The following is a 27,807-nucleotide window of genomic DNA, read 5'->3' on the forward strand; positions in this document are numbered from 1 at the left end:
TAACTGAATAAGTCAAACAAAGTTTTATTTAATTAAACAATCGAGCATAACCCAACCCTTTCAAGCAAAAACAAAAGTGAAACATATTTAATGAGAGAGATTGCACAGTGCATGACATTTTAATACAGTCTATAAATACAAGCTTGTTATACATTTTACATGTAAAAAAAGTTATACTACCACCAGTGTAGTTTGTGTAGAATACATATTTGCTGGAAATAACTGCAGTTCTGATAAATGAGTGACCAAGTTTTCATCAAAGTTAAAGCAAATTGTTTAAAAAAATACTAGAAGATTTTAAACATCAGGTTTAATATGAACTATAGTCCATTTACTCATTTTGGAAGCGACCTATATGCAGTGATCTATATACAGTGACCAAGTAGAACATATATAACCATAAATTCATCTGGGTGATTTTATATTAAAAAACAAAAAACCAAACAGCATTATTGAATTTAGAAAGCTGGTGAAAACTGCCAAATTAAGAGCCCTGGAATTAAAAGAAAGTCCTGTGTTGATCTACAGCACAGTGCAAACTACACATGCTGTCCTGTTAAAGTGCTTCCAGCCTGACCTGGAAGCACTTGAGTCCTTCCCTAAAAGTCCCTCTTCATTGCCCATCTGGGTTTTGCCCTCTGCTTATTCTGCCAATAACTCTGATGGTGATTTTTTTTGCAATGTGGCAGCTCTCCACTGGGAGCCCGTCAGAGCTCTCCTTGTAGTCTACAGAGTGTTGCCATTGAATTCAGAGGGAGCAGACATGGCAGGCATTCAGGAAGTAGAATATAAAATTCACGCTACCCACGTTTATAATAGTGAACACAAAACCCCACTAGCATTAACACTAGCTTGAATTAACCACCATAGACACCATCTTATTGTTCTCTATGTAACTGTTTCATCTACTTAAAAGGGTAGGTGCCCATATTAAAGTGGAAGTTGTTTTTCTAGTCCAAGAAATAAACTAATCTGTTTTATCAATAACAACAATGTAACTATTTAATTTACCATATAACAAATTTTTGATGGAAGTAAAACCTTCCCAGACTACATAAAATAGCAGTACAAATTGGTGTATCTAGTGGGACTGTGTGAAATACAAGCAACAAAATTGAAATGTGTCAAAAAACAAATAGTATTTCAGATTTTGTGTTTTCATAATAGCAGGCTAATTTTACATGGTTTTGCTTGGAAAAACCAAAACCCAAAACAACCTAGGACCATTCCTTAGTGAAAATGGATCATTTATGAGTAAAGCCTTAATTTCCCAAACTTGTTTTTGAACCGTTTTGACGGGAAAGTTAGCGTTCACAATTTCAAGTTATTAGAGGTCAATGCCAGAATCTTAGTTTGCAAAAAGTTACATTAAGAAGCAAAACCATGCCTGTGTGAAACTGAAAATGTTAGTGGAAAGTGGTTTTAAAATAAAATAAAAAAAATCTAAGGCACTGGAAAATCATCTGAATGTTTACAAGGAAAATATATTTTTAATAGTTCAAATTCAGGCCCTGATTCTGCAAATAGTGAAAAAAGTGCATTGTTTTACTCACACATGTAATCCTATAAACTTCAACAAGAACTAGGTACAATATAGAAGTTGCATGTGTTAAGTATTTGAAGGTTTGGGGCGCTAGTACTTTTGGCAACTATTTACAATATAGAGAAAATTATTGCTTCCGTCAGTATCCATTCATTTTATTTTTTAAACACCACGCTGGCATTTCATGTGTTAGTTACTGCATACCACCTGGAGTAAGCTTATTTGGAATTGTGTGTCGTGTGTATTAGGGGAATTGAATTTCAGCTATTACACTTATCACATTTGCAGTCTCATTATATTTGTAGCAAAGTAGAAGTCCAGAATACTTAAATTTATATCCAATATATGGGGCAACTGTGGAATAAGGCCAGAAGTTAGGTCATTAGTATAATGAATTACAAATAACAGTACAGTTACTATCAATTTACAACATGATGTTCATACCAAAAAAACCAAAAACTTTTTAAAAAAATTTCATAGTGTAAGCCAAAGTTTTTCACTTAATGTTAAGAGTCCAACAGCAAAAATAAAAACCTTTTACATAAACACACACTACATGGGAAAGCTTAACTGAACTAAAAAGATATTGCATATTAGTGAAAATAAAAAGTGCTTTAAATAAAAAATGACTAGTGTCTCAAAGTGCTTTTTGTTTGATGTCCATAACTAGAAAATATGTTCTACATGTTTTTACATTTATTTTACAGTCATTTTAATTGAGTTTATTTTGATACTAGATTTTTGTTTATCTTTTACCAACTAAATTAGCTAACCAAACTTTGGTTATGTAAAATGAGGTGTGTGTGTGTGTATGTATTATATATAGGGAGAGAGAGAGAGAGAGACTCAAGGTCGCCTGTTTACCTACAGTTACTTTCATAGCTCCCATCTCATTTGGATAAACCTTTGATTGACTATAATTCAGACAGATTTTTGAACTGGAAGAAAGCAGACACAATGCAGCATGCTTGCCTGATGAGATGGTAAGAGTGCATCCATAATACATTTACAGAAATAGCTTAAAAACAGACTATGCTATAAACCACTAATATTTTACTAGTGGCACACTACCAAAGACAGTGTGTCAGCTACTTAAGGACTACATTAAAAATTAGCTGACCCCAAAGTAGGCTAAAACTAAAACCACATCCTTTATGAGAGATGAATTTATAGGGAAAAAAAAGTTGCTTAACTGTTTGGAATGGGGCATTTATGGGGCATTCTTCCGAGGGACAAGAGAACTGTAAAACTCTACACAGTTTGTAAGTCACAGTGATGTCCATTAGTATGGACAGAATTTAAGGACAATTATCACTTAGTGTCTTCCAGCTCCAAAGCACTTTACAAACCTGAACCAGTTAATCCTCTAAAGCAGGTGGTCATTAGCATTAGCACCACTTACAAATGTGCTAAATGAAGACAAGATATTAAGGCCCAAATTTTCAGAAGTGGCTTTTAAACTTCCACACCTCCATTTCTGGCTGCTCAATGAGAGAGCCCGAAGGTGATTTTTTTCCTGAAATGCTGAAGCACCTACAGCTCCCATGACCTCGGGGGTCAAGACAGGCCCTCAAAAATCAAAAGCCACTTTTGAAAACATGCACTAATTGATGTGCCCAAGGCTAGTGAGGGAATCTGTGGCAGAGCTAAGATTAGCTTCTAGTAGTTCCAGGTCCTCCATCCTCTGCTCTGATCATGTCTCTCACTGTTCTGTTAAAGCTCCCTATTTCTACATCCCGTTTTTAGCATATCTGGATTCAGTCACCTTCCCCTTGTCATGCAGTTTCCCAGTGGAGTTTTTTCCCCCCTTCCAAATAAATTGCATTTAAAGTAGGTTTAAAACTGAATTTAACAAAAGAAAATCACTAATGAGTAATTTTGTATCACATGCTTTTAAACAGCAAGCAGGGCATGTTCTTTCCTTTACATTTTAAAAGCCCTAATACACTAAAGCATTTACCTAATGGTCCTGTGGGGGAGAGATAAGGCATTCCCCTAAGACAACAGTACAGCAACTGGTCCTCTCCAGTAACTACTCTCCATATTTGTTTTTTGAGAAGGATTTTAGTCTCACCCTCACTCCCAATAATTTACAAGCAGTGCATTTACAGGATGCTCTGGGAGCCATGGCAGACCCTTATGCTCCTACAGAACTACTCCTGGATAGACTTCATCATTACTGACACGTCAAGGTCCATCCTGCGTCACGCCACGTTGGAACAGGCTTGTGGGGTTTATGTAACCGGAGGCAGCAAAGCAGCCTCCTGAACCAACTTATCGATGGCTACCTTGGTACGTGTAGGAAATCGGCTGCCGTGTCCCAGGCCTGACAGTGAAGGTGTTCACAGGAGAACTGTATTGTGGGTTGCCCTGGGTAGGCCTGAGGGAGGAAACAAAGGAGGAAGTCATCAAAAGCCATGGAAGCCATTTATAAAACAGAGCAGCAAAGCATCCAGAAGGGGTGGGGGCAGGCGTAAGTGTGTTCCTGTGGATATATTTCATTCTGCACCCAGGGAGAGCAAGTTGTAGTTCTCTGCGGTGCCTGTTGCCGTAGTATCCAACAGCCCAAATCTGAAGACACGCATGCAGGAACAGATTGGCTAGGGCAATCCTTAACCACTCCTCCATCTGCACGGCCTGTACCAGTGGGCACGCTGTGCCTTTAATGTGCACCATTCCTTTATCTGATGGTGCAGCAAGACATACCTACAGTGCCCTAGGCAAAGGAATCCCTCTGCTCGTGTTTTAAATCTGCTTCAAAACATGCTCTAATTAAAGCCGATTCAGGAGCATGCTCCTTGGGAAGAATACGCACACGGAGGGGACACACCTCTCCCTGCTTTGCCAGCAGAAGAGCCTCCGGATTCCGGGAAGAAGCTGGGATAAGGCTTGTTCATAGTGCTCTTTCTGGCACGTATCTGTATTGCGGCGCTGCCCAGATACCCCAATCAGGATTGAGACCCTGTTACGAGTAGGCATAGTGCAAATGTGGAGCAAGGCATGGTCCTGTTCCCTGCCCGTCCTGATCTTCAAACAGACTGCTTCAACTTGGGGATATTTTCCCCTTAAGCAAACTCTCCCCACCCTCCAGAACAAGTTATAATTAGAGATGGGCTGAGGGGGCTTTGCGTGGAGCCAGACAGCGCCTGGGTCAGAGGGAAAACCAGCTGAAAGTCAGGCCTAGGACTGAGGTGGAAGGAAGAATCAGGTCTTGGGTTTGAGTTAGAGAGAGCACCAAAGATGTTCTCAAAAGATGTCAGTTGCACCTGAGCCAGTATGAGGGGAGAAGCCTCTTCCTCTCGGATGTGACCCAGAACGAGAACCACAGATATGGGTTTAGACCTGGGGATTCAAATTGGATACCCCTCCCAGCCCCCCCTTCCAAGGGGTTCCAGCATCAGCCCACCTGCCCTTGCAATCAGTGGAACGTACCTGCTGGTTGCTGCTGCTCTGGCGGCAGAGTAGTCCCCGTTCTGCCCTTTATACTTGGCGTTGTTCATGGTGTTGTTATAAGACATGGTTTTCCCAGGGGGCTCCAGTGACATCCGCCTGCCCTGCGTGCTGCTGGGGGCACTCCTGTGGGTGGAGCTGACCCGGGACATCCCCTCCGCAGCCTGGGAGCCATACCCCACTATGTTGTGGCCATAGGTCACGGGTGTGCTAACGTTCCTGGAGGATGTGGATGTTCTTGTGTAGGACCTATCGGGTTCAGACACGTACAGGCGCTTCTTGATCAGCGGGCGGCTGTCTGGGCGGCAGACAGGAGGGCCAGGGGAGTAACTGCCACCTGGGTAATGTTGACTGAAGCCGCTAGTCCTCGTGCTGCTGTCTGGGGCCATTTTGGAGGGCAGGGCGTAACTGTTAGCATAGCCGTAGCTTGGGCGTTGGATATTCTGCTGCCTTTCCCAGGGTTGGCTGTAATCTGGGAAACTGGGGTCTCTGCAGCTCTCTGCCACGTTTGAAGAAGCATCCTCGACCCTGTTGGCATCATTGCTGAACTCTGGTGGTGGTGGGATGATCTCGTAGTCAAGCTTCTCTCCATTCTCTTCCTCCTCCTTGGTCAAGGAGCTAGGAGGTGAAGAGACAGAGTACAGGGGAAGGTCAGGTTTGGGGGGAAGGTCTTGCAGTCTCAAGTGGCTGGACTCCAAGAGGCCTTGAACTAAACTGGAGGCACCAAACCTCTCTGGCTTGGAAAGGTTCTGGGACTCCCCAGCGCTAGTTTTCTGCATGCTCTGGCTTTGCTCAGAAGTGCTGGAGAACGACAGTGGTTTGTAGGCCCTCTGTCCTGGTTCCGAGAAGCCCAGTGCCTTGCCTTCAGGTGTGACCATCCTGTCATGCTGCTTGCCCTCCAACAGGGCAGGGGATGCCTTCTGTGGGGACTTTGGTATCACCACAAAGGAGTAGGGCTTGGATTCACTGAAGTAGAAGTTGGTCAAGCCACTTTCTGACTGGCTGCTGCTGCCGCTACTGGATTTCTCGGATAGCTTAAGGGGGTGTTTTTTTGACAAATAACTGTTCTGGCGGGAGGCAGATTGCCTGCCTCTTTGGGCCCGCTGTTTTGCGGCCAGGAGGAGAGCCATTGGAGAGCCTTTCTCCACCTTTTCTCCTGTGACAGGGTGGATCAGGGCATTGTCATCCTCCTGGTCTGCATTCATGGAGGAAGAGGATGGCTGTGAAGGCACTCCTGGCTTCTCAGCAGAGCACAGGATTGTGCCTCCTTCTGCATCATGTTTGTTTGTACCAACTGGCCCCTCCTCCACAGTTTGGGAGGGGGTCAGAGAGGACAGACTGTCTGTGGAACTGGTCTTGGCCCGATGGGTCTTGTATTGGACAAGAAAAGCGTCTGTGTGTGGCCCAGAGGTTTGTGTGGGAGAGGTAGCCTCCACAGAGGAGAGTGAAGAGGAGGCTAGAACAAAGAGTTGGTCCTTTGGTTTCTGAGGTGGGTCTGGAGACTTCCGAACATGGTCAGACAGCAGGTATCCTGGAACAGGGTTTAAGTTCTCCAAAGTCTTATTACTGGTGAGGGCAATGGGAGTCTTAGGATCCTCCTGCATCTTCTCAACTTCCACTGAAGCTGCTGTGGTTGGGAGCTGATGGGCTACAGGTTTTGGCAGCCTGGAGTCACCAGAATTTGTCTGGCTGCTTCCAGAATACAGGGTAACTCTGTTTGTGCCTGGACTGTGTCTGTGATTTGTAAGTCCAATTGGTGGTTTACCTTCCTTTGTTGGGGAGAGTAGTGCTTCCAGCTCGTTCCTGAATTTCATAACACTGTTTGCTTGCGTGCTGGTGGGTTTATTGCCTGGAGCAGAGAAAACCGAGGAGGAGTTCTCTTTTGCAGTGAGTGAATTAGTAGGGATCTTCTCTTTCCTCTCACTTTCCCCCCCTGCTGGTAACTGTGGATCCTTCAAAGTAGGTTTAGCTTGTTTTGACCCAACAGAGCTAAACCTATCATTGCTAGCACGGTCAGTAATACTGTTGGTAGGTCTGGCATTTGTGGGTTTATCCAGCTGTCTCTCCTCCCTTTTCGAAGAGGAGGACAGCAGGACTGATAGTTCTTGCCTCAGCCTGTTTAGATTACTGGGTTCCTTCCAGTCATCATCAGATGATGTGTAGTCTGGAGAGGGCACGTCCGGTTCCTCCTCTGCAGCAGGAAGCTCAGATTTTGGACTTAAGTCCCTTTCAGCTTTCTCCAGCGGGACCTTTGCTGCCTCTGACAATGAGGACTGATAGCTGTTAAAATTAGTCCCTTTGCTACAGTCTGACCCTGGTCTTGGGCTCGCGGGTTCTGTGATTTGCCTGACGGGCTTTGTTACTATCTGCCTATCCAAGGTAGATTTCTGCTCAGCTTCTCCAGCTGAGTGCACCTTGGCTGCAGGTCTGATGGTGAAGCTCGGCGGAAGGGGAGGGCGGGTGCGAGGCTGTCTGGAAATAAGCCCATCTTCCTCACAGGGATCTTTTTCTTCCATGGAAATGGATGAAGTTCTCACCGGGGCAGCGGGAGGTACTTTTAATGATCTGGGGAAAGTTAGGTGAGGTTCTGGGGCGGACTTGGTCAGCGACTCTTCCTTCTGGTGAGAGGCTGGTAGAGTGGTGACAGCGAGAGAGGGGGCGCTGGCATTTTCCCTGGCGTCTGTCTGCCTCGTGTTCAGAACCGTTTCCGATTTCCACTTGGAGACACCGTTCGAGATGGGAGTATGAAGCATGGGAGGGGCCGGAGGCGGCAAAGGAGGGGCCGGAGGCGGCAGAGGAGGGGCCGGAGGCACCAAAAAGGCAAGCGGAGGTGCTGGAGGAATGAAATCCGGAGGGAACGACGGGCTGGGAGAAGATAAGGTTGAAGACGAAAGCAGAGCTGGAGCCACGGATGGCGGAGATGCCGCCGTTGGAGGTGGAGGCGCTGTGCACAGTGGAGGCAGTGGTATTTCCATCGGTGGGGGTGGGGGCATCAGGGAGGGTGGAGGCGGGGGTGGGGCCATTGAAGGAGGTGGAGGAATATCATTGTCCAGATAGTCTCTCTCAAAAGCTTTTGGCCGCAGGTCTCCAACTGACTGGTACATTCTGTAGTTTCCATTGATTTGGGGCCTAAGGCCTATGGGAAAGAACACTGGTATTAAACACATTGCACATGGGCAGGGTCCATACAGAGAACATCTCCAGCAAAACTGTCCTTCTAAGAAGAACCAAGTGTCCCAAAGCCAGCTAGAAGCATTTCGTTTAAAACAACCTGATTAAAAATGATTTTAGCAGCAACACAGCCATTGCAACTCACTCGTTAATAGCGTGCTTGCGTTCAGTACATCTTTAGGAGATGCTCAGAATAAGAGCCTGATTTTGCAACTAAAATCCCAGGGGCAGACCCTAATGAGGCAGGTATAGCTTGTACCAGACTCTCTACGGAGTAGATGAAATATACTAATCTCTAGGTCTTTAATCTTGAGGGTGCTCAGCACCCTCAACTGTTGACTTCACTGGCAGTTGAAGGCACCTAGCACCTCCTTAGGTGGCCTGGATAATACTTGTAAACCTTTCAGCCCCGGTGGAATTAGTCATCTGAAAAGCCTAGTTCATAATTATGCTAACATAAGAGTTGTATCTCACCACTAAGGAAAAAAAAATGGATTGAGCTTTTTCTTAAAAAACAAGTTGAGGTTAATAGACAAGAGAAGGTCTCTTGGCTTCTTTCTGCACTGGGAGATCCTGCAATGTATTTTGTGCTCATTTGGTTATGAAAATTAGAGAGGAATTAATAAAAAATAAAGAAACTGTAGACTTCTATCAGATTCTTCCATAACTTATGGAATTTTGATTGTGGTTCACGAGTTTTGAGTTAGCAATTGCTACTGACTTATTTTGTATTGTACTCTCCCTCAGAGCTCTCTCTGTCTTTTCTGGTGCACTGATTTTCATATAAAATGTTTCAAACCAGATAATCTGGGTCCACAAAGGAAACAACTAGAATTAGATTGTTTCAGGACTCCCAACGTCTTATGTAATACTGAGCAGAAAAGCATATTCAGTCTCCTGGCTTCTTATTATCACAGTCACTATCTAAAGTCAAGACAAAATTTAGTTACCGCCTATGCTTCCCATTGAATAAGGGAACAAATTAAGCAACCAAATTTCCATGTCAACAGTGTAATAACTTTATATATTTTTAAAACTCTTGATAGTTGCCATGGTTGCATCACAGAAGAAACTAACCCAACATGCTTTGCAGGTGTTGGCTTCATCTGATGAGAGCATCTCATAACTGTGTTTCACTCCTTTTCCCTAAGGACACTTGGAATCCTCCTCAAGGCAGCCAGCAACTGAAAGCTTGCTCAGTTTGCGTGGAAACACAGGAGACCAAATGCTGACGCCTCGGTATATTGTCTTCAGCCAAACTAGTTGCATGATTAAAGAACGGTGACGGCAACATAAGCGGATCTGTGCATTAAAGCCATTTTAAGGGCTTTGAATACCTCAGCAGAGAGGACACCTTACCTGGAGATGCTGTTTCTTCAAAGCTCTCCGGCACAGAAGGGGTTGGCACAGCCACTCCATGTGTCTCCTGGGTGTTCTGAAAGAGTTTAATAAGCGGATGGTAAGAAAACTCACAACAGTATGTACACAGCACCTAGTACAATGGGGTCGTGGTCCATTACTGGGGCTTGAAGGCACTACTACACTACAAATAAATAATAAAAACGCCTCAAATACCCTGGGTATAAAGTGCTGGGCATGAGTTTTACCCATGTTATGTCATCTGAATCTCAGCTTTCAGTTATATATGTTCCTAGGCCTCCTGGTTGTGAAGAAAAGCTTGAAAACGTGACCTGACAGCGTAGTGATGTCTGCCTGCAAGTGCAGACAACCTCCCACCAGAGAAGTAACATCAGCTATTGCCAGAAAGCTACCACCATTGGTGCATCCGCTGCTGGCATGGTGGCCTTGGGAAGCGCTCCCGTTGGGAGTGGACTTGGCTCTCCAGATTGCCTTATTCCAGCTCAGGGCAGGGGTGAAGATAGACTCCACCAAGCAATGGTAGTTGCTCACCAAAGTTCACACGCAGAGAACACTGATTCACTGAAGAAATGATATGAATTCCATCCTCTGGAGGAGCTGTGGCATTCAGCACAGGCTAATAAGTTAAGTACCACTGACACTGTCCCCCCCCCGACCCCAACCCTCCTGGGTTTGCATTCCTCTCTCTAGTTAGCACCGAGGACTCACCGTGAAACCCAGCTGAAATTGCTGAGTCTCAACTATTTTTGCATCTGCACTGCAAATTCAGAAGCATTTTGATGCAAAACCAAAACAGGAGCTGGCCCAGGTGCTCAAATCTTAGTGACCCTGCTGAGCTTCAGGCTTGTGAAGCTATCTGAAGCCAGGGCGTGCAAAAGTTTTGGTCAGCTCCAGTTCATGGCATCTTCCTGAGAAGTGGCCTCATTCGCGGCACTTTCAACTAGGCTGAAATGCTGAACAAGGGCCTCCTATGCCTCCCAAACACAAACAGCCCAACCTGCCCCTCCAGTGACTCACTGTGACGATCATTCAGCAAAAGCGTTTAAAGTTTTTGCGGCTCACTAAACACACACTAATGCGTGAAAATTAACAGATCAAGCCCTGCCAGGACTGGAACTCTGTAATTCCTGGACCAACGCTTTACTCAGCAGTTTTGAGCCTCGGCTGTACCTTCTCGAGACTTCATTATAGACAAATCAGAACAGTGGTGTTATACACCCACTTTGCTGTGACTGCACAAAGGGCTGGACAAGGCTGAATTGGGCCATTGTGTACCACGGTACAGAGAAATTTATACCAGTCAGATGGTTCCTGTAACAGGAGTGCTCTTTATTGATAGAAAACATACATTGTTAACAGATAAAGAGCCAGCAGCTAGCACTCAAGAACAGATAGCACAGTTCCCGGGTTTTGTAGGACCCATAAAATGTGGTGGTGTGCACTGCCAATGACTTCTTCTAGGCAGCTCTTTACAGTCCTTTGTGCAAAGAGAATGTTGCCCTAAGAGCAGCTTCCACCATTGCACAGCGTGGCTGTGTTTCTTATACAACCCCCTGGATAATGCTGTAGCCAGTGCCCTTTGCCTTTTGTTTGGCAATATTGTTATTATTGCAAGAGATTGCAGTTGGGTTCCAAGGTCCCAACGGCCAAACTTTCATTTTAACACATAATCTACTCCACCATCATAAACACGTCGAGAGTCTAGATTAACTGGCTGTAAAGGCTCTGGGTGTAAAAAGGAAGCAGAGTGGGATAATTTAGAAACACAGGAATTTCCAGAGCAGTGGCACATATAGCCCAGTCTCCTGTCTCTGAAGCAGCCAGCACCAGCTGCTTCAGAGAAAGGGGCAAGAACCCCATGGTAGGCAGTTATGGAATAACCTGCCCATAGGGAAAGCTTCCTCCTGACCCCCAATAGTTATAGGTTGGCTTGTGCCCTGCAGCATGAGGGTTTGCATTTCTCATTGCAGCCACTGTGGCTGCATGGAGCCATCAGGGGATTTTTCTGCAGCCACAACAGCCTCCTGGGCTGAGATGGGGCTGGGGCATGGCGGCAAAGCAGTGGCCCCTCCCTGTAGTGTCCAGCTGTTGCTCCTGGCTGCCTTGGTGTTTGCTGGCACCACCGGGGGGGGGGGGGGGAGAGGGGGGCCCTGCACCATGCAGCCTCCTGAGGGCTCTGGGCAGCATCTCTGCAGACACATGGGGCCAGTGTGTGCTCAGCGGGCTTTGGCTCTGGGCTTCAGCCCAGTGCGGCGGGGCTTGGGCTTGGAAAAAATTGTGAGAGCGGCCACCAGCAAGGGTTAGTGGCCACACCCTGAGGCCACCAGAAAAATTGTTCTAAGAACCAGATACCCTGTTATAGTCAAAAGAAACATTGCAATTGTTTGCGTTGTGTTTTCCGCACCACCTGATAATTATACATACAGTGAATACATGTTGTTAAAAATATCTTCCTTCCTGGATTCTACACAGATCCAGAACATTGCTGGCTGTAAATTGAAACCTGACCATTGTCCTGCAATTTCACACGCACCTTCAGACACTTGAATGCTTAGGATTGTCAACCCCACCCACTCTTGAGTGTTTCTAATATGTAACAAGGATGGGGTTTTTGCAAAAGCTGCCTTGGCCTGGATTCATGAATGCCAGCTGGCTCCTATTAATTATTAATGCTGCCAGGAAAGGGAGGTCCACTGAGGACTATAATATTGCCCAACTCAAAAGAGTGCTATTAAGCTGTCTCACTCAGGGATCAAAGTTTATGTCCCAGAGAGATCACACTCAGCAGCAGCAGGTAGGATGGGGAAGGAATGGCTGATTTGTTTTTAAAGCACTCCGTTTTTAGTCTGTGTTCGGAGCAGCCATCAGAAGTGGCAGAGAAACCCAAGAGGCCCTCCCAGAGAGAAGACAATATAAATGAATGTGGCAAATAACTCCCCCACCCCCATTCTCACCCAGAGTTTCCTACCAATTCTTGACCAAATGGAAAATGCATATATTCCCTCACTGTGTGCTTTACGGAGTCCCCGTTGCAGCCTTCAGTGCCTGCCCTAAACTGATCATGGCACAGTCAGAAGACCATCCTCCTCAGGCCCAAAATGTATGTCAATATTCAACTGACCAGGCACATTAACAGTGGTGAACAGGTTGACTACTTTTAAGGCATCAGGTATGAACCTCTGTCAGAGGCCTACTGCCGGGCTAGATGGACTTCTGGCTGTTCCCATGCAGGACATTCTGTGGTTCTTGGAGATACACACGTTAATGGGAAGGAACTTTTTGGGCAAGAACCTTAGCTTTGGTTGAAGGGCTAAGGAGAAGAAAGGGGAGAAGGAAGCATTTCAGGATTTCTCCCCCTTTGCCCTTGCCCAGTGGCACCTATCCAGCTGAAGATGTCAGGCCATGACTTCAATAGGATTTCCTTGAGGTCTGCAACTTTGCCAGCAAAAGTCAAACAAAGAGGCGTCTAAAGGCATTTCATACAAGCTAGTGTGGCCTTCTCTGGTACAGCCATGAAAGCATAAGGAAGGCGACAAATGAAAAACCAGCAATTCTTAGCTATTCCACATTGCTTTGAATCTCAGGAATGCAATACACATAGTAGCTTGTTAACAAGGAAATAGAATGATTTCTAAGCATTCATTTGCCCCTGCATTCTGAGAGGTGCACGTGTCACAGGCTAGATTACAGGGACACACCCCTACGGAAATGAAGAAGAAGGCCTATGTTTTCAAGTGTCCAATAATTGTAGGGTGTCCAATTTTTTGAGATGTTAAAATGATGTTTCAGGGTCCTGTCTGAGCACCTGCTGCTCCCAGGGAATTCTTTTGGAGTTGTCGGTGCTCTGCACCTCAAAATTAGCCCCCACAATGTCACATGTTTGTCTTCCAAAAATGGAGGAAGCCCAAGTCAGTGGCCTCTCTTGACAATGCTCGCTATAGCAACTGCATGTATTTGCTAGGCACGTGACTAGCTTTAATCAGCCTCCCTCTGACTCATGGTGAAGTGCTTCTACTCTCTTGAGTGGTTCGCTTAGAACCAGCATTTCAGGTTTGAGGAGGTTTTCTGTGCTCTGAGCACCCAGCTTGGGATGAGCATTCACTGGCACACGAAGGCACTCCTTCATGACTGTGGGACAGAATTAGGTCGTCCCTCTCCAGGGAAGCTTCTATCACCCTTCAAATGCTGAAGAGAGAGCCTTGCCTGACTTTACTTTGCCCGGATCCACTATCTCCTGTCACGAGGATCTAAACTTCCTTCATTTGGAATGACTTTGGTGCGTCTCATTGTGGTTCCCAGAGGCAAGAGTCTGTAGCAAAAGATGACTCAACAACTAGCCCCCATTTGTGGCAACCTCAGAGAGGCTGCGGGCTGACTGAGCTCCCTCCTAATCCCTCTTGGTGACTCCTCCAAGTCAGGGGTGAGGCACGACCAGGAAAGCCCCCTCCGCTGCTGCCCCTGCTTGGTGGTTCCTAGTGTGCTTTGGTCTCCAGGGCTGTCAAGGCAGCACCTTGCACTGGCAATGAGAATGGAGGAAGTTGTGCGAGGTGCAGGCTGTTGACCACTGAAGAAAGAGCCACTGCTCCCAAAAGTACATGAGTTGCAAATACCCTCTCATTAAAAGTGCCTACTGGAAAACATCACCCCTGGTAGCAAGGCCACTGCTAAATGCCATAAGGGTTCTTGTGGGAAGGAAGTTAGTCTTGCAAGGGAAAAAATGTCATACAGAAAGGAATGCTGAAGAGATCTGAGCACAATTCCAGGGCAGGCTGTACACAAACCCTAAGCCATTTTCAATATTGACTCACGATTACATCTACGTCAGCCTCCCAAAGCCCTGGCAATGCAGAATGTCAGTTGCTATGTGAAAAGAAGGGGCTGTAGATTAGTAAATTGCTTATTTGAGGTGTGTTACAGCAAGGCCTCAGGAGCAGGAGAGTGGGTCTCAGCTCTGTTCATTTCACATCACAGCTAGAGCTGGGTGAAAAAAGGCAAGGTTATTATGCAAAGAAAAAAATGTTTAAATTACATTTTTCATTTAATTCAATTTAAAAGGTAGAAAAAATTGTTTTTAAATTTTTGTGAGAAAACCCCCTACTCTCTCCTCAGTGCCCCAATTGGAAAAAAAAATTGAAGAGTGTGAGACATTTCCTCCTGCAATTTCAAAAAATGAAGACAAAAATTAAGTTTTTCTGCAAAAAATTCAGTCACTAAACCCCCTTTTTTTGGAGGATAACTTAATTTGCCAGTGTTAAACCCCATTTGCTCCCCCCCACCATCCCAGTCTTGGCAGGGGTCATGTGATACAGTGTAAGCATGTGTTCCACCACGCCTCCCTGCTATAGAAACACTTGGGCCAAAAGTACCTCTACACCGTTCTGCTGCGTGTGTGTGGGATGCAGGGAAGTGCAGCCGACATTGAACAGGCAGGACAGCACTCATTTCTCTCTGATGCCAGACAGACTGAGTGACAGGGCATCAAAACAGGGAGGGAGAGACGCTACTTGAAGAGCTTACAGGGCAGGTTCTCGCTGCCTGCAAAGCACAGCTGGGCTGCCCTTCTTTTTAGCCTTCTCAGTGACTCATTCCTTTGGTTTCTCCATTTATAGTTAGCCTTTTATATTTAAAAAAGGGAATTCTGAGAGTGCAGAGAAGCCAGGAAGCATCGGGGGCGGAGGGAGGGGGGAGAAACACCATGACACTTATTGGAGGATGAGGGACTATGTCTGATGGCTCCCATCCTGTTGCCAAATAGCGCACCAGAGAGGTCAGCACAGGAGCAGGTGAGAAAGTTGCATTGCGGGGGCCGAATAAGAGGATGGCTCTGCATGTTTATTCCAAAGGACATTTGTGCTGCAGAGACCTATTTATTCCCCCTGCTTCTTTCCCCCTTGCAGCCCATTTCAAGCAGAGGCAGAAGGCTGGGTGTGCCACAAGCATGGATCTCCCCTGGAATATTGGCCGCACAGGGTTCCCAGGCTTGTTCTCTCTCTTTGATTCCATACAAGATACAATTTTTAAAAAGTTTTTCCAACTAAAAGCCAATCCTGCAAACTCAGTCTGAGCTCTGCCAATCAAGCAGGGTTCTCTCTCTCTGGTGCGATCACTTTAAGAAACTTTCTGCAGTTAAGTCATGCCCTCAGTGACACCCATGCATCTCCATTGCTTCCTTATTATTCCTTCAACAATACCGGTATAATCCCACAGCCTCCTAATTGTTCCTTTAATGACACCTCTGCAACTCCATTGTCTCCTAATACCCATAGTAACACCTGTACAACTCCATTAATATTTATGCAACCCAGTCGCTGTCAATGCACAGGTGTAATAACTGACTGAAAAGTAGTAAATGTAGCTATGCTGATGATGCAGAAGAAGCAATAGAATCTGGCTCGTTCTCTCTTAGCTACGTCAGCTCTTCAGGGCTAAGAATACACGATTTGCATGACCAGACCAGTATCTGGTAAGGACAGTATCCTACCTCTAGCAGTGACCCATGTCTGGTACATTTCATGCAGTTCAGCTATCCCGTCTCCGTAATACACCTAGGCAGTTGTGCCCTATTCCACATGCCTTGTGGGACTGGACCCTTGGGAAGGCTCATCATGCAGGGAAAAATATACTCAATACTCATAACAAATGGGGAAATTTTACTGAATTTGCAAGAAATAGTCTCTCCTTCCGATTGCTAAGGTAGACAGAGACTCTTCTGGAGATTCTTTGGGGATCCCCATATCTAGCCCTGCTGACCATACCTCCTAATTTTAATGCTAGCATCCAGTTGCTATGCAAGTGCTGCTGATCCTGTCTGAGAGAGTCCCTGTCCCAAGGAGTTTATATAGAAGGACCTGTCTAGAGGTTACGTAAAGGTATGGGAGAACTGTGACAGTACAAACAAGCGAAACTGATGCACCAAGAGCAAAAAGCCCAAGAGATCCCAGGGAAACGTTCTCAGCCTCACCCATCATGGAAGAGCTCCAAGTCACGGGCACAGAGCAGCAGCTACCCTAGGTTTTTGGTGCACTCCCTGACTTTGATGTTAAGCAGCTGTGGCAGAGCTGAGCACGTATGTGGCTTGGTACACAGGGAATGAAACAAATAAAGAAGCTATTTCTATGGGGTTAATTCAACCTGACGTAGACATACCAGTCTTTCCTCCCTCTCAGCTCTCTGGGTTACATGCTCCCCTTAAGAGTGAGGATGGCCAAAATCACGATGACCATCTTAATGCAACCCGTGTTATACAGGGGAGGAGGGAAGGAGCTGATGCAGAACCCCCAAGTGGCATTTGCTGAATTTGGGCCGATTTAAATACATGACTCAAGTTTTTAATTGGGCATGGTTTGAGGCTCTGGAATGAACTCAGGACCACCACAAACCTTCTCCAAGTGCCACATGTATTTCTTTGACCTGCCTTCTCTAGTATAAACACATAACAACGGGTATATTTATTTAACAAGAAAATTCACCACACGTCTACCAACACAAACACTCCTCTGCACACATTCCTCCTCCTGGAGAAAGGATGAGAGAAACAACAACATGTGACAGATATGTAGTCACGTTGCTTAATGCACTACTGGAAGGCACTCAGATAAAAGCCTATCTAGAACAGTGATAATTCTTTATTCAAGGGTTATGTCCCTGTTACAGCAGCCTAGAGGATCGTTCAAAATATCCTGCAAAAAGGGTCTGATTCTCTAGGTTTTTAAAGTAATTTCTACAGTAGTTTAATCCCTATGAATTGTATAGGGTTCTCCCATCACACACTGGAAGGAGAATTTGTTTTTGGAGCTGGCAGGCACTGATCCACACATTTACACCAAATGATATTTATGGGTCAAGTCCTGCTATACCACATCAGGACACTGACTGCTCCATTGTTCCATTCAGCTCAAGGGGTTTTTGCTCATTTACAGCATCCCTGCTTAGAGCTTTGCCAATTTCCCTTTCCCCACTACTGCTTCATGACCTCACTTTACTAATGAGTATCTCATAACTGAGCCAACGAGAGGGCATTACCAGTAGCAGTCAAATCAGAATACTGTACTCACAATCTGTTCCTGATTTGCTACCAACACATTGAGCCTTGTATTTGCACCAGAAATGCTAATGCAGTTTACCAAGTTCATGACCAATGTAACTTACCTCACCTCACAGCTTCCTAGCTGGCTATTTTTCCTGTGTCCATCATAAACTATGAGCTCAGCTCAGATTTCAGTCCCTGCCTGTACCCATCATCATTAAAAAGTGGTTTTGCTTCCACTCTGATTTTCTTTCTGCATATAGATGATGAGAGATATACTGAGCACCCCACCAATCTAGCTGGTTCTAAACACCATTTGCTAGAGTGGCAGAGCAAGCTCCTTTAACCTTGCACCAGCTGTGCAGTTAGACCCCTGCATTCAGGAATGTAATCGGGGATGTGGAAAATACTCACAAGGGGCATGAAGGTCAGTAACGGTCGGACTCTTGGCCGAGGCTTAAGCGTTGCTGTTCCAGAATCAGTCACTGTCATAACGCGATTATCCTCATAGTACAGTTCAACAACATCGCCTAAAAATAAGGAGAATAGAACCTGTGAGACAGGAATAAAGCTAACTGCTGTTAAAACCAAAAACACCGTCATATAAGAAGGCCTGATCTACACTACGAGGTTAGGTTGAATTTAGCCACATTAGGTCGATTTTATAAGCAATGCGTCTATACAACCAACCCCATTCCGCTGACCTAAAGAGCTCTTACAATCAGCTGCTGTACTCCTCCCTGACGAGGGGAGTAGCTCTAAAGTCAACCTTCCTGGGTCGAATTTGGGGTACTGTAGATGCCGCATCGTGCAATTTGATGGTATTGGCCTCTGGGAGCTATCCCAGAGTGCTCCAGTGTGACCGCTCTGGACAGCGCTTTCAACTCTGATGCACTAGCCAGGTACACAGGAAAAGCCCCGGGAACTTTTGAATTTCATTTCCTGTTTGGTCAGCGTGGCGAGCTCAGCAGAACAGGTGACCATGCAGTCCCCGTAGAATTGCAAACGAGCTCCAGCATGGAGTGAATGGGAGATACTGGATCTGCTTGCTATATGGGGAGAAGAATCTGGGCAAGCAGAACTCCGATCCAGCAGAAGAAATGCTGATATATATATAGCAAAATCGCACAGGGCATGGTTAGGGTGACCAGATGTCCCCATTTTATAGGGACAGTCCCAATTTTGGAGTCTTTTTCTTATATAGGCTCCTATTACCCCCCACCTCCGTCCCAATTTTTCACACTTGCTGTCTGGTCACCCTAGGCACGGTGGACAGAGGCTACACCAGGGATACACAGCAGTGCCACGTGAAAATTAAGGAGCTCAGGCAAGCCTACCAGAAGACAAAGGAGGCAAATGGTTGCTCCAGGTCAGAGCCCCAGACATGCCACTTCTATGATCAGCTGCATGCCATTCTGGGGGGGGGACGACCCTACCAGTACCCCAACGCTCTCCGTGGACACTTGCAGGGTGGCAGCCTAATGTAACACAGATGACAATTTTGTGGATGAGGAAGAGGAGGAGAAGAATGTGCAGCAGGCAAGCAGAGAATCCATTCTCCCCAGCAGCCAGGACCTTTTCCTCACCCTGGAGCCAATACCCTCCCAGGGCATATTGTTCACGGACCCCGAAGGCGGAGAAGGCACCTCTGGTGAGTCCACATTTGTAACGACACTACAGGGATTAAAAGCAATTGTGTTTCATGTTTGATTTGAACAATTGGTATGCATTCGCGGCCAGTACAGCTACTGGAAAAGTCTGTTAACGTGTCTGGGGATAGAGTGGGAATGCTCCAGGGACATCTCCATGAAGCTCTCCTGGAGGTACTCTGAAAGCCTTTGCAGAATGTTTCTGGGGAGCGCTGCCTCATTTCATCCTCCATGGTAGGACACTTTTCCATGCCAAGCCAGTAGCAAGTGGTCTGGAATCATTGCAGCACAAAGCATGGCAGCGAATGGTCCTGGGTTTTGGTCACATTCATGCAACATTCGGTCTTTATCTTTCTGTGTCAGCCTCAGGAGAGAGTGATATTGTTCATGGTCACCTGGTTCAAACAGGGGAAGTTTTGTAAGGGAACAGTAATCCCCTCTGTTTGGTGACCACAGCCCCTCCTTTTAAACGGCAAACCCAACCGGCATTGGTTGCTATGGGAAAGGAGGGCGCTGCAGTTTGAAACCATTCCCACATGTTATGAACGTGGAAGAAGCCAACCCCATGTACCTTTTGGCTTACCATGGCTGCCTGCAAACCGAATTCTGTTGCCCAGCCATGTGTGATGTGTCACCATACCGGCAGGCGCTCAATATAAAAGGCAAAATGCGACCTTGTACTTAAAACATAGGTGCTATCTGCTGTGAATTGCTTGATTCACTGTGAAAGAGTCTCCCTTTGGTTCTCAGAAATGGAACTTCTTAAAAAAGTCTACTCTCCCTTTCCGCCACACCTGCGGCTGCAAATGTTTCTATGCTCCCCATACCAACTTCGTCCCTGAGGTTATCACAGATTAGAAGGCGAATAAAATGCACTCACGATTATATGTTTTCCAAGCTCATGCAGTCCTCCTGCACTGATAGGGCACAGTTGAATGCATGGAGGCATTAGGTGGCAGAGGCCAGGTATCGAGGATGCACTCTGCCAACCTAATGCACTTGGTGGGGACATGCACAATCAACTTCTATAAAATTGACCTCATTTTGTACTGTAGATATTTCCGAGGTGGTATGGTGAATCCTAGGTCATCTCCCGTCCATTACTAGGGGAACTCCATCTGTCTGGGTAAGAAACTAAAAGTTTGGTGCTTAGCCGAATCTCTTGGATCAGCAAAAGTGGGCTGAAGATGCCATGAGAACTGGCTTATATACGCTTTCAGGTGTTTGGGGAATCCTCAAGAGAAGGAGGTTCCTTGGTTCCAATACTTACTCACTTTGGCTCATCGGAACCTCTCTATAAGTACTTTAGGACATGATGCAAGTCAGCTTCTGTCTGACTTTTCCTTAATAGCAGGGGTTTCAGTCTGTGGGTCAGCTGGTCAGTGCAGAACTAGTTTCCCACTTGCTTAGGGGCTACGTTTACTGTGTGGATCAGCTTTCTGGTACCATGGGGAAAGGTGCCTAAAGAATCACCATAACTAGAGCTAAATGGAAAATGTCAACAAATTAAATGTGGAGGAAGAGCCAGAACGAAATTGTTTGCAAAACTTTGTTCGCGCTTTTCTAACCGGCTCCAGTCGCAATTAATATACAGTGACCAGGGCCCTGATCCTGCGAACACATGAGAAGCTGTTTGTATGGAGTAGACCCCTTGAACTCAGTGGAGCGTCCCACGTGTTCGGTAGTAAGACACCATATCCAGGATGTGCTCAGTGCTCTGTGTCACAGGGTGTTCGAGCTGCAGATTAAATGAGCTCTTGCTGTAGGAAGTAAGAGAAAGCCTTAATAAAAACAGGCGAGAAGAGAGAGCATCTGAGCTGAAAGAACACAGATTTATTCCAGCAAGTGGGTCTGCCGGGTTAGTTTTGCTGCTGTTCCGTATTAATCAAGGTCTGTCTCTGGTGGACCAGACTTACAAAGCTGGCATCTGAGTCACCCTTTGGGAGGGAGAAGATTCAGAAGCAACTGGGAGAAAACAGATGATTGTGCAGTGAGATGGTCTCTGACATTCTCCTCGGACCCCTCCCTATGTACAGTAGCATGGCTGGTTCCACAGCTGGATCAGTGGCTGGCAGTAGCACAAAGACTGCAGGGCCTGGCTGGTAGACAGTGTCCGGCCCTTCTCTTGCTGGTTAGCAACCAGATGGACTTGGGGATGGCCGAGATCGACTGATGGCCTCTCTCTTTAACCCTGCCACAGAATCCCTGCTGACTCCTGACCCTTTACTACCCTTGGCACCTGTCCCCACCTGGACAGTTGCATATTCCTACAGGTAGGGAGGTGGCCTCCAACATGTGGGCTTTGCTGCTGGAGTTTTAGGCTGCTTTAACTCTACAACAGATCCCTGTCATTTAATCGTGCAGCAGAGAGGGACAATGGACCCTTAGCATTGCTCAGGAGTAATATCCCGGCTCCCTGGGCTTGGCAGCCTGCGCCGGCAGCTGCTCTTCTCAAGCTCCTTACAGCGAACACCAAATGAAGCCTCAAAGGATCTGCAGCGTCTCTCTCCCACTGAGCTTTAATAGTAGAGTCTGCAGAAGGAAGGGGCACATGAAGTGGCTTTGCAAGCAGCCACAAAGCTTTCCTTCCTGCACTTTCCTTTACTGCCCAGGCCATTCTCTAAGGCAGCCTGGAGGGCGCTTTGGAAATGTTCAGAGGTAATAATGCCCTTGGTTGGGTCAACAGCAGGGATTGAACCTGGGCCTTCTAGACTTGGATGAACCATAAGGTTGGTGTCAGCAATAGTGGACTCAAACTCTTTACATGGTCCCCCCACAAAAGGGTGGCTCAGGGATGTCTACAATGGAAAAAATAAAAAACAAAAACCACCCACCAAACCCATGAAAGTGAGTCTTAGAGCCCGTGCCTGCAGACTACGGCTCACAGGGATCATGCTACGGTGTTACAAATAGCAGTGTAGACGTTCACACTCCAGCTGGAGGTTAGGCTCCAACACCCATCCCCCCTCGCTGGGCTTCACAGCCCAAGCTGGAACAACGACACTCAAGTTTTTAGTGCAATAGCATGAGCTCCGTGAGCCTGAGTCAGTGAGACAGATTCTGAGACTTGCTGCTACCGCAGGTTTTTTAAGTCTAGACGTACCCGAAGACCCGAGTCCGCTGCGTGTTATACAGACACAAACGTCATTGTTTAGGCAGGGTGAGGAGTGAAGTTAAACCTCCGCCCAAAAGTGTCTAGTCAATGTAAGTAGCACTAGATTGAATTTACTGAGACTCTTGCTGGGCACTCTGAGACATGGAGCCAAAATTCTGCTTCCACTTGCTCCCAGTTTACACCAGGGCTGTCTCCAGTGGATTTATGGCTGTAGCAAAGCAATACTTGGCAGTCAAACTATGAATCCACCTCCATGTATCTCTTCTAAATGAATCACTTTGCACTAGCGGGATAAAGTGGGAACATACCCAGGCCATATTTCGGTTGTTTACTGTAGGGGGCTTAGTCAAATAATGAAAAAACACAAGTAGAGCACACACCCAGACATAAATAGAGATTAGGCAAAATGCTTCTTTAGTCCTTGCAAAATCCTTGTTCCTCTTGTCATCAAATTCAGAACTCAGCTGTTCCAATGCTTCCTTCCACTACATATTATAGTGACACAAAAAGGGATCAAGAACACTAACAAGAGATACTCTAAGGTGCCACAAGTACTCCTGTTCTTTTTGCGGATACAGACTAACACAGCTGCTACTCTGAAATTTGAATCTTCAAAGTACCTTACAAATAATGAAGCCTAAAGACGCCCGCCGAGTTAAATATCATTATCCCCATTTTACAGATGTGCATGGCAGATAGTTGACATGACTTGGCCATGACCTCTGAAGGTGTTGGAATAAAACTGGTGAATTCCCAGTCCTCTGCTTTTACCATTGGACTACACCTCTCTTCCGATTGTTCTTTCTGACAGTAAATAGAGCCCATAATTTACTTTAATGACGTACTCTGTGGCTGAATTATAGCATGAATTAACAGGCAGAGGCACCAAAGGGTGTAAACCCCACCTTTGCCAGAAGGATAGCTACTGAATAACTTGCTACCAAGAGAATTAAAGCAAAGAAGGAGAGTTTAAAAAAAAAAAAGAGGCGGGGGGCTGGGGAAAGGCATGTAAAATAGACACACTCAGAGATAAAAATGGAATAAATTCCCACAAGGAAGAGTTCACACCCCTTGAAGTCAATAGGATTTTGTTACTGGTTTCCATGGGAGAGAGTTCATTATCTAAATCGCTTTTTTAATTTGGGAGCATGATGCTCACACCTCAGTGCAGAGGAATCCAAGTCAGAATTCAAATCTGAGGCATGGGAGGACCATCTGATGGTCACCTTTAATTTCTGTGGATTATATGGTTAGAAAACTAGGATTGTGTAATCCATACAAACAAGTGAAAGGGACAGGTTGCATTTTTTGCTTGGAAACCTCATTATGGTTTTTATTCAATCAAGAATCTCTTTTTATAAAGGAGACACCTATTTATTTGTCTTGCCAACCAGTTTGTGTCTGAGATTGTTTGGATAGCTGGTTGCCATTATAGTCCTCCCAACAGGTGGGAATGACACCCATTTTCTGCATTTCTGTCATGTCTTCCCGGCCTTGTTTTCCTCTTGATTGACCAGATCAATTGATGTGAAGCAACAGATAATCTCGTGCTGAAAGGTCCCCAACGATAACAGTCTGAGACATGCCCCAGATGGTTAGCTGGAGGAAACGTGATCCAGCAAAACAGATTGTTTGTGTTCTCAGGTCTCAGTTGTGAAGTGTGATTTGCATGCAATTGGGATCATTAATGCAAACCTCAGAAGCATATATAAGCAGAAGGGAGAAAGCAAAACATACCTATCTTTCGAGAGGAACAGAAGCAAGGAGCATCTCAGTTTTGCAAGAACCTATCTACTGGTTCTGGGTTTACAAGCCACAAACTCATGAAAAAAATGTTAATTTTCATCAAAAATGTAGATGACATTTGTCAATTTTATTATTTAGTAAATGGTGGTGGGGAGGGGGAAATCATTTGCTGACAAGCCCTGTTATTAATGCATTTCTGCTGATCTTAGACTTCTCCCCTCTTTCCGAGAAGATTTCGTGGTAAACAGGTGGCCAAGGACGAAAAGGAGACTGAACACTTGGAGGCCTCCATAGAGAGCTAGCAGGAACACCACATCAGTCTTCGTTTCAACACCTGCATGGGCGAGCCTGAGTGCAGTGAGTCAGCCACAAATGCCATCCCGCTTAATTGGGCAAAACTCAGTCCGCTTGGCTGATTGCATTTCCCTAACCGCGTCCATCACAGGCACAAGGTTAGCAGGGATGGCTTGAGAACAGTCTGACAAGCTCTTTTCAGGCTGATGCTCAGAGTAGGATGCAGCCCTCCTGGGTTGAGGAAAAAGTTGTTCCCAGAGAACAGCCTTCAAGAGTGGCGGTGTCACCACCCACCACACCGTGTCATCCAGTGATAGTACACAGGCTAGAGCGCACTGTGTACTAAATGGCTGTTTATTTCCAGTGTTATCCCAGGTGTTATTTCCAGCCGCAACAAGGACCATTGGAGGGAACGCATGCACGCTTGAGGTCCTTAAAAAGTGGAACTTCCTATACAGGCCAGTGTTCAGGCCCAAGAGCTGAGTTTTATAAAAAGTTTTAGTTGTGACTCTCACTCAAATCTAATGCACCTTCACAGAGCTTTTGATTCAAACAGTTCAATTAATTTAGTAGAGAGACTGAATGGTCAAGGCTCTCCAAAATCATGTGATCTTTAAATTAAGCAAGACACCAACTGAAGCCAATAAGAGGCTGGATTACAGACCACAAAACTTTGCCCCAAGGTTATTAAGAATTTGCAGGCTTTGAAGCATCTTTAAGAAAGGAGCTTGAATGCTTTTGATGAAAAAGGCGGGGTAATGCTTGTACTTGTATTTTCCTAGCCAGATAAACAGGATTTGCCTCTTAAAAGACCACCAGCAATAAAAGTTGTAGTTGATCAGCATTCTCCCCTGACCTTCCTCTCCAAGTAAATGCATGAGCTATATTTTAAGACTCCATAGGAAATGGTTTCCCTTGGATTGTACTTTGGGCACCTTCAGGTATATAGTGTTTTCCAGAGACATTTGCAAATGTGACACTGCCTTGTTTTAAAAGTATCCTACATTTGAACTAAAGCTCTCCTAAAAAGACTGTACTGTACCAGAGAATCAGTTGTGTGACTTGACAGAGGCTACTCACAATTCGTAACATATTGTAATTTCATTGGTTGCATCACCTGTGGTAGCTATAAAGCTAGTGTAGCCCTATCTGAGGGAGGGGATGGCATTAGGCACTAAAATCAGGAATCTCTGAGTCAGTCACATGCAAAACCTACTCCCTTTTCTTGTTGCTTAACCTGTGTTTACTCAGCAATATATCTGATGCAAAACTAGGGTGGGGATTAGCATAAGCAGTGGATAACCTTGTAGCATATGAAACTATGAACACTCAAAGAAAGAGGCAAGATACAGGGAAGGGCTTTGATCAGGCAGAACATAGCGTTGTCTGAAATCAAAATTCAACTAAATCTGCACCTAGACTGCTTAGCAGCGAGGCAATAGCAGGCCTGGGATAAATCCACTGATAAGTCTTAACATGCTGGCTTGAAAAACTTTATTTAGTACCTAAACATCCAAAATAAAGTATTACAATGCAAGAGCTACTAAAGGCCTGATTCTGCGATCCTTATTTGTTTGAATAAGCTTCCAGAACGGACGGATCTCAGCCTCTGTGCCAATGTCCCTTGTGCCTCCAAGGAACCCCATTGACTTGGAAGGAGACAGCCGCAGGACTGAGGCCTAATTTTGTAATTAACCAAATGCACTGCCACTTTAAAACAAAAACCCTCCACAGGAAAAATACTTGAGTCCCTCTTTGGATTTATAGCAGTAATTAGAAGGGAACAATTTTTGAATAAAGTCTCATGGCACTTTTAATAGTGCCTATTGTCCTCATCTGAATTTCCCCAGCCTGAGATCTGGATGTAATCCCTCTGTATATCTTTAACTTTTGTCAGTGTGTCAGCTACACAGCTAAATAAACAATACTTCCACCCCTGAATTTACAAATGTTTATTGGAATCTAAAAATCCAATCCAATCCAATCCAATCCACATTCTGTTATCTGTAGTTTGGTTCAGCTCTAATAATATTTATCTGACACTATCCCACCTAAGCCTCCAGGGTGTTAAAGTTACAATGAGATACAAAAAAAATCCACAAAATAAACAAACGTCACACCCCACAGTTCCTCAAAAACAAGTTACCTACAAAACATATGTCCAAAAGCTCATTTAAACCCCAGAAAAGAAATGCAAGTCAAATGTGTTAGCAAAGACTAGAACAAAGCAAGTCACAGACCACATTCTTCAGAGATCTGAGAATCCCTTATCAACCCACATAGTAAGCTAGATTTCTCAGTTTTTGTTAGCTATTAAACTTGTTTAGAAACCTTTCATTTTCCTTGACTTTACAGAGTTTGTCACTTGCTGCTCATTCAGAGGATCACAGGTTCAAACATGTTTCCCTTTAATCTGCTCAGTCCTAACAAATACCTCCCATAGTTTCCCAAACTGCATGAATGATTAATGGGGCTCTGCCTAGCAGAATTCATACTGTCCACACCAGAGCTCCCCAACAAGGGTATTGCTGCTCCCCCACCCCACATATCTAAACTATGCCAGTCACTGCTTGGATTCAAAGCAGGAGGCTAATCAGGCCAGGTTGCACTTTGAGAAGGTGGGGGGATTTGACTTCTTTACTGCCTTTCTCCTGAAAGCCCAAATAAAGAAAGATACTAACCGGGACCACCTTTGCCCTCAGAAGTGACCTCTTGTGTGAAGATCCAGGGTGGATTTGTGGCATAGAGGGAAGTGTTGTTGGTGCTGTTGGCATGTTTCTTCCCAAAGAGTTTGCTAAACGTCCCCTGCACAGACTGATTCTTCTTCATCTTTGCTCAAATCCCCTGCTGTGCTCTGCTCAGGTCTCCAGTGTTTCCTTTAGCAAGACATATTTCCAGTGTGCCCTGTCACCACCCAGCTGAAGCTAAAACAGGTGTTGGTCTGCAGAGCTACCTTTTCGGCTGCTTTAAAGGTAAACACCTGAGCAGGTAGAGGGCTGGCTGCTCTTACCTGGCCACACCCAACTGCAGCTCCAGGCTTGGTCACATTCCTTCCTTCCTGCTACAATGAACCATTGTTAAACGCGGCCAATCTCCAGTCCCTGCTGCTCAGGGATGTTTCGTGGATCTCTCCAAAACACTGTGATACCCAGGAGAGGATCCAACAGGTCCACAAAGCTGCTCGTCTGCTCTTCTCTGGTCATGATAAAAACATTTACACTTTTCATTCTCCCTCCTGTTTTTTAGAGACAAACTAACAGCAACAAGTGTCAGCCAACTAGTGAATTTATTTCACAGCGCACCACATCTTTTATCTGTCTCTTCTAATAAGGAGACACAAGGCTGGAGCACTGAAAAATAAATGGCCAGCAGAGCCAGTCATTTCTGTGTGGTGCTACTGTTGATTAAATATCTTGGTCATCAGTAAGTGTAC

General features: G+C 45.4%; 1 protein-coding gene across 1 annotated transcript; it reads right to left on the reverse strand.

Moving 5' to 3' along the window:
- C21H6orf132 (chromosome 21 C6orf132 homolog) lies at positions 1–27,351 on the reverse strand. The gene is made up of 5 exons (XM_027822072.3): positions 27,056–27,351; positions 17,985–18,100; positions 9,524–9,599; positions 4,976–8,129; positions 1–3,923 (listed from the first exon to the last, which is right to left on the reverse strand). Exons 1-5 carry the CDS (start codon positions 27,201–27,203, stop codon positions 3,818–3,820), a joined length of 3,600 nt encoding a protein of 1,199 aa, XP_027677873.2. The 5' UTR covers positions 27,204–27,351; the 3' UTR covers positions 1–3,817.
- Positions 27,352–27,807: the final 456 nt, after the last annotated feature.

This window comes from Chelonia mydas, chromosome 21 (genome assembly GCF_015237465.2).
Source record: "Chelonia mydas isolate rCheMyd1 chromosome 21, rCheMyd1.pri.v2, whole genome shotgun sequence".
Lineage (NCBI taxonomy): Eukaryota > Metazoa > Chordata > Testudines > Cheloniidae > Chelonia > Chelonia mydas.

What these genes read in the sequence shown, in the direction of transcription:
- C21H6orf132 (XM_027822072.3), bottom strand. Translation starts at nt 27,203, where the DNA reads ATGAAGAAGAATCAGTCTGTGCAGGGGACGTTTAGCAAACTCTTTGGG. An exon ending in TGAGGGCAAAGGTGGTCCCG is followed by an intron (nt 18,101 to 27,055) that starts GTTAGTATCTTT and finishes CCTTATTTTTAG; the next exon opens with GCGATGTTGTTGAACTGTAC. An exon ending in TACTGACCTTCATGCCCCTT is followed by an intron (nt 9,600 to 17,984) that starts GTGAGTATTTTC and finishes AAACTCTTTCAG; the next exon opens with AACACCCAGGAGACACATGG.